The 6,037-nt window shown below is 55.3% G+C and overlaps 1 protein-coding gene across 1 annotated transcript; it reads right to left on the reverse strand.

Annotated features, from left to right (window-relative positions):
* Positions 1-257: 257 nt before the first annotated feature.
* On the reverse strand, positions 258-4,220 carry BCL7C (BAF chromatin remodeling complex subunit BCL7C). Its single transcript, XM_061209570.1, has 6 exons — positions 3,890-4,220; positions 3,260-3,338; positions 2,817-2,925; positions 2,562-2,723; positions 1,010-1,095; positions 258-453 (listed from the first exon to the last, which is right to left on the reverse strand). The coding sequence occupies exons 1-6, from the start codon at positions 3,979-3,981 to the stop codon at positions 328-330; spliced, it is 654 nt and encodes a 217-aa protein (XP_061065553.1). The 5' UTR covers positions 3,982-4,220; the 3' UTR covers positions 258-327.
* Positions 4,221-6,037: the final 1,817 nt, after the last annotated feature.

Genomic DNA, 6,037 nt, shown 5'->3' on the forward strand with positions numbered 1-6,037 from the left:
GGAAGAAAAGGGGTCCTGGGATTCCCAGAGCAGGAGGGCTGAAGGAAGGGTCAAAGGTAAGGGGGACAGGACAGGGTGGAGGGAGTGCTGGGGAGGCAGGGTCCTGGCTCAAACCCCTCTTCCACGTCTGACTCAGGGTGTGACTACAGGTAGGTCCTCTCAGAGCCTCAGTGACCCCATCTGAGAAATGGAGCGTGAGACAAAACTGTCTCCAAAGACCCTCCCCAGCCCTGACGGGGAAATGACATGACACAAAATTACAAAAGGGTCTTTATTTGTAAAAAGCCAAAGGGACCCCTGGGGCGACAGGACAGGCAGGCCGGCTTCTCAGGGGTCAGGGGCATTTGGGCAGATGCGCTTGAGTGGGGGGGCGCCCTCCGAGTCCTCTGTATCACCCTGGGCTGCCTCGGGGACAGGTGGCACTGGCTCAAAGACGGGGTAAGCTTCAGGGGCCTGGAGAGGAAGGGTGGACAGGCATGAGCTCCACCCAAACCCAGGAGTGCAGCCTCCTTGCCTATGCCTTCTCGAAAGCCTCCACTCCACTCCCCTCCCGGACCCGGGAGTCTAGCCCAGGGCCAGGGCCCCAGGACGCAGATTAAGTAGGGCGCCAGAAACAACAACAACACCGTTTGGGGGGAAGAAGTTGACATTTGATATTTCTCGAAAACGTATCACGGTAGTCCTTGTGGGAAAAGTCAGAAGTTTGTGGGGGACTTTCTTAAGCTAATTACATACTTAGGATTAAAAAAAAAAAAAAATACTTGGAGGTGCACCATGATCTTTTCAGGCTTTTAATGGTCTCAAATCAGCCCCAATCCAGCCCGCAGGATTTTGTTTCTAAAACACCCTTTTCTTTTCAGTCCCAAGAACCCAGCCTAATAGCCTTTAGCTGTGTCCACGGTCTACATTTCCCACCTGGACCTCGAGAGTGCAGCCCCCAAGGCTTTGGCTACCCCAGAGCCCCCATTCCCTCCAAGACCTGGTAGTCCGGCCGGGAGGCCGCTCTCACCTCAGCCTCCAGCAGTGCTGGAACAGGCTCCTCCTTGGTCAGCATTGGAGGCTCATCCGTGCTGCCTGCGGTTACGCCCCCAGGATCTGGAACATGAAATTAACAGGTGTTCCCTGAGCAGCTGCTCTGTGCCACAGCACAGACCGAGAGGGAAACACACCAGTCACATAAGCCCGCGGGCTGTGGGAGCACTGAGGGGGGAGCCAGTCACCCAGCTGCAACCCAGGAAGAAAACACAGGAAGGACATTTAGGTGGGATCTTGACGGGTGAGTAGAGTTGATCAGGTAGACAAATGGGGAGCTGGAGTACATTTCAGGCAGAGGGAACAGAAGCTTGGCAAGCCCAGATTCTGGGGTTGGACTGCCTGGGTTCGAATCCTGGCCCTGGGCAAGTGACTTAATTGCTCTAAGCCTGTTTTCCCCACCTGTAAAATGGAGATGATTACAGTAGTTACCACCTGAGACTGTTGTAAGAATTAAATAACACAGGAAAAGCCATTACTACAGTGCCCGGCACACAGTAAGTGCTCGATAAATGCCAATTATTGTTTTTATATTAGTAAAGGTACACAAGCGTGTGGTATGATCTAGACAACACGGAACATAGGCCCAAGCCATGGTGTTCTTGGAAGGGAACAATGAGGTCAGCAGGGGACAGTTCACGAAGGGCCCGGAGCGCCAGGCTGAGAAGTCAAAGGTCACAGGCAGCCATTGAAGGCTTTGAAGCAGGAAAATGACCTCGTCAACCTTGTGCTCTGGTAGCTGTGTGGGTCCAACTGGAAGAAAGGAGACCCAGGAGGAGGCTGAAGCTGGGTGCGGGTGAGAGAGATGACAGAGCCTGGGAAGGCAGACACATTGGGGAGGTGAATCTGACCAGATAGGGGATTGACTCTATGGGAAGAAAGAGGAGCTGAGGAGGACTCATACCCCAGATCCTGGCTCACTGGCTGTATGAGCTTGGGCAACTTACTTAACCTCTCTGGGTTTCGGTTTCTCATCTGGGTTTCTTATGATCTAAATGGAGATCATAACCCTCACAGGGTTGTAGTAAGGATTAAATGAGATAAAACATGGAAAGTGCTCAGAAGGGTGCCTTGGCACACAGTAAGATCTCAATAAGTATTAGCTGTTATTATCACTTATCATTAATCACTCTTATGATTATCACGATTATCTATTCCTTAGCAAATATTTATTGAGCACCTACTATGTGTTCCATGGTGTTCTGAGGATACAGCAGTGAACAAGATTGATATGGGCCCAACATTCAGGAAGCGACATGAGGTGGGAGTGGCAGAGAAAGATACTTAACTAGTAAAAAGCTAAATTTACATGAAAACCTCAGACAGTGCTAAGTTATCCACAGATGCTAAGAAGCCAGGGGAAGGAGACAGTCCCTAGAGGAAGGGCAGTGACTTTCCACAGGACTCAGGGAAGGCCTCCCAAGGAGGTAACACAGGAAGGGGAGCAGGTCGAGGGGTAAGCTGGTGGCTTTGACCTTGGAGAGGACAAGATTCAGAAGAGAGGGCTCCTGGGAGACACCTGGTCCTACCTCTCTCCTGGCCCAGCTGTGGGGGCTGAGCATCCTCCGGGACCCCTTCCGGTGGTCCAGCAGGTGACACAGGGCGGCTGGGCTGGGGGGTGCCCCCAGGGCTGGGATCAGTGCCCTTTTGCAGGGAGCCTTCCGAATGGAAACTCTGGTTACTGTTCTCATCTGTGGGAGCAAAAGCCAAAAGGGTTGGGCCTGAGGCCTCCAGCCCCCTCCCTCAATCCCCACAGCCCCCCACATCTCAGCATCCCTACATACCATTGAGATCAAGCAGGATGAGAGGGCCACCCCCTCGGGGACTGGCACCCCTGCCCCTCCGCTCCCGGCCTCGGGATCTCTCTGCCCCGCCACCTGCCCTCCGTCGTTCCTGGGGGTTAGAGGGCTAAGGGTCAGAGTCAGCTTTCTAGTTAGCACTTGCAAAGCCCCCGCTGTACAAATAAGGAAACTGAGGCACAGAGAAGCGGAAGGCCCTGCATGAGGGGACAGCTTGTGCACAGTGGATTAGGTCTTGAACTGGGGTGGGGGGGAGCGGGGTCTGGTGTGGGGGGAGGGGGAAGAGGCGGAGTTGCTACTAATTGTTAACATCTGTCCCGGCTCCTGCATTTGAGGTCTGAGTGGGGACTGGAGGTGGAGGCCAGGGTGGGGAGGCGCTTGCCTGAGGCTGCACAGAGGAAGGGCCTGGTGTGGGAGAACTTGCTCACCTCCTCCTGGGGGTCCACCACTGGCACCCACTTGAAGATACGAAGGGAAGTGTCGCCCACAGTCACCCAGCGCTTCTCCCTGTGGGACGGTGGGGGGACTGGGTCAGAGAGGCCTGAGGAGAGAGCCACCCCAGGAGCTGGACACATCTGGGGATACCTGTAGAGGTGGTGGTGGTGCCGGAGGGAAGGGGCAGTTTTGCTAATGGGACATAGTTAGAGGGAGAAATCCTGCAGACCCGAGGGTATAGATAGGGGGTGCCTCTAGAGAGAGAGTGTGACTTGGGGTCATGGCTCTGCAGACCCCTGGGGTATATACATGGAGAGCGCGACTATGGGCCCGGCTGGGGACCAAAGCAATGAAGATCACTCTGCATACTTGCGAAAGGAGTGTCAAAGCTTCAGGGGGTGGGGCATAAATGGGGGCTCCAGCCTCGGGAGGGCAGGGCTGGGGAACACGCTTTGTAGACCCCAGGGTGTAGCCAGGAGAAGGAAGATAGAGCCCTGCAGATCCAGGGCGCAGCTGGGAGGCACACCTAACACCTGGGGGCCACAGCTGGCGAAGGGGGGTAGACGTATCTGGGGGAGGAGTGGCCCATCGTGTCCCGTCCCTGGCCCCGGGGCAGCGCTCACCATCTCCGGACCTTCTCGATGGTCGCCATCACCTTCTTGATGTCATCCTTGGCCCGGCTCCGGGTCTCGGCCCGCACGGTCCGGCCGGCCATGCTGGCGGGGCTGGGGCCGAGGCGAGCCCGCGGCTGGGCCGCCTCCCGTCCGGCTGGCTCAGGCTCGGCGCCAGGCCGGGGCGCCGCTCTCTCGGCCTGTCGTCTCTCCGGGAGTTGGCCGCGCCCTCCCTCGCTCCCCAAGGCTTCCGCGAGTCCCCGCCCCGCTTCCTGCCGCCGCGCCCCGCCCCGGCCCGTCCCCGGAGCGGTCGGGCGGCGCGGGCGGCGAGAGCCCAGGCCTGGAAGCCGGCCGACCCCGCCCCGACCGGGCCCGCCCCCTCGGGGCACCGGGACGAGCAGCGCCCCCTGCCCGCCGCCGAGAGGCAGGTTGGGGGCAGCTGGGCGACTGGACGCGCGCGGTGGGGCTGCGGCCGTGCGTTCAGACCACGTGGGCGCCAGGGGGCGCGAGAGGGTGTGTGTCCCGTGTGCTACCGCTGCGCGTGGGGGCGTCCCTGGAACGGGGTGTGTGTGTGTGTGTGTGCGCGTGTGCATGTGCGTGGGTGTGTGTCCCCCTCGCCAGGCTATCTGGTTCTACACTGTTCAACTACCCATTCATTCAACAGTCTATTGACTGAGTGCCAGTTACGTGCCAGACACTGCAAATATGACTGACTCTCCACCCACCAGAATGGCTAAAGTGAGAATGACGGACCTTACCAAGTGGAGGCGAAGAAGTAGAGCAACTGGATCCCTCATATTTCTGGAGGAGTGTAAATTGGTAGAGACACTTTGGAAAGCTGGCGGTTTTCTAGTGAAACTCTGTGATCCAGCAGTTCCACTCCTAGGTCGTTAACACCCAACAGAAATGCGTGGGTATCAGAACCAAGGGGCCTGTACTGGAATGTTCATACCTCTATTCATAATAGCCTCAGACTGGAAACAACCCATCGACAGGGGAGTGCAAAATGATTGTAGCCTGTTCACACCATGGAGGACACAGCAAGGAGAGTGATGTCCTGCTACCCCCAACAACTGGGACAAGTCTCGTGAAAGAAGTCAGATACAGCACTACACACTGTATGATTCCATTTATATGAAGTTCAAAGCAGGCAAAACCGGGCTTCCCTGGTGGCGCAGTGGTTAAGAATCCGCCTGTCAATTCAGGGGACACGGGTTCGAGCCCCGGTCGGGAAAGATCCCACATGCCGCGGAGCAACAGAGCCTGTGCACCACAACTGCTGAGCCTGCGCTATAGAGCCCGAGAGCCACAACTACTGAAGCCTGTGCGCCTGGAGCCCGTGCTTCGAAACCGGAGAGGCCACCGCAATGAGAAGCCTGCACACCGCAACAAAGAGTAGCCCCCGCTCACCGCAACTAAAGAAAGCCCGCGGCACAGCAATGAAGACCAAACACAGCCAAAAATAAATAAATATATAAATTAAAAAAAAAAAACAGACGAAACCAATTAATGGTGTGAGAAATCAGAATAGTGGTCAGCCTTGGGACTGGGAGGGGCTAAGAGGGGGCTCTGGGAACTGGTCATGTTCTGTTTCTTAATCTGGTGCTGGTTCCCAGGGCATATTTACTCTTGGAAAATTCGTCAGGCTGTACCCTTATGATGTGTGTACTTTTCCCTGTGTATATTTTACTTCAATGGAAAGTTTACTTAAAATGAGTGTGTCTTGGTTGATTTTGTTTGAGGCTGTGTTTGTCAGCAGATGCCACCTTCTAAATTTCTGTTGTTATGTGTGCGTGTGTTTCAAGGGTGTGGCTATTGTGTCTGTGTGTTTTGGTGTTATTATGTTCAGAGGGGTTAAGGTATAGGAAGGTGGTTATGACAGCATTTCTGGATCCAAACTCCTGGGGTAAAATCCCAGCTCTTCTTGTCCAATGACCTTGGACAAGTCACTTATTTCTAATTCCTCAGCTATAACATGGGAGTGAGTTAATACATGTATAACTTAGAACAGTGCCTTGCACATAGTAAATACCCAACAACAGTCTCTGTTAAAAAAATGTGTGATGGTGACTTCCCTGGTGGCGGAGTGGTTAAGAATCTGCCTGCCAATGCAGGGGACACGGGTTCGAGCCCTGGTCCGGGAAGCTCCCACATGCCGCG

The sequence above is a fragment of the Eubalaena glacialis genome, chromosome 13, assembly GCF_028564815.1.
Source record: "Eubalaena glacialis isolate mEubGla1 chromosome 13, mEubGla1.1.hap2.+ XY, whole genome shotgun sequence".
Classification (NCBI taxonomy): Eukaryota; Metazoa; Chordata; class Mammalia; order Artiodactyla; family Balaenidae; genus Eubalaena; species Eubalaena glacialis.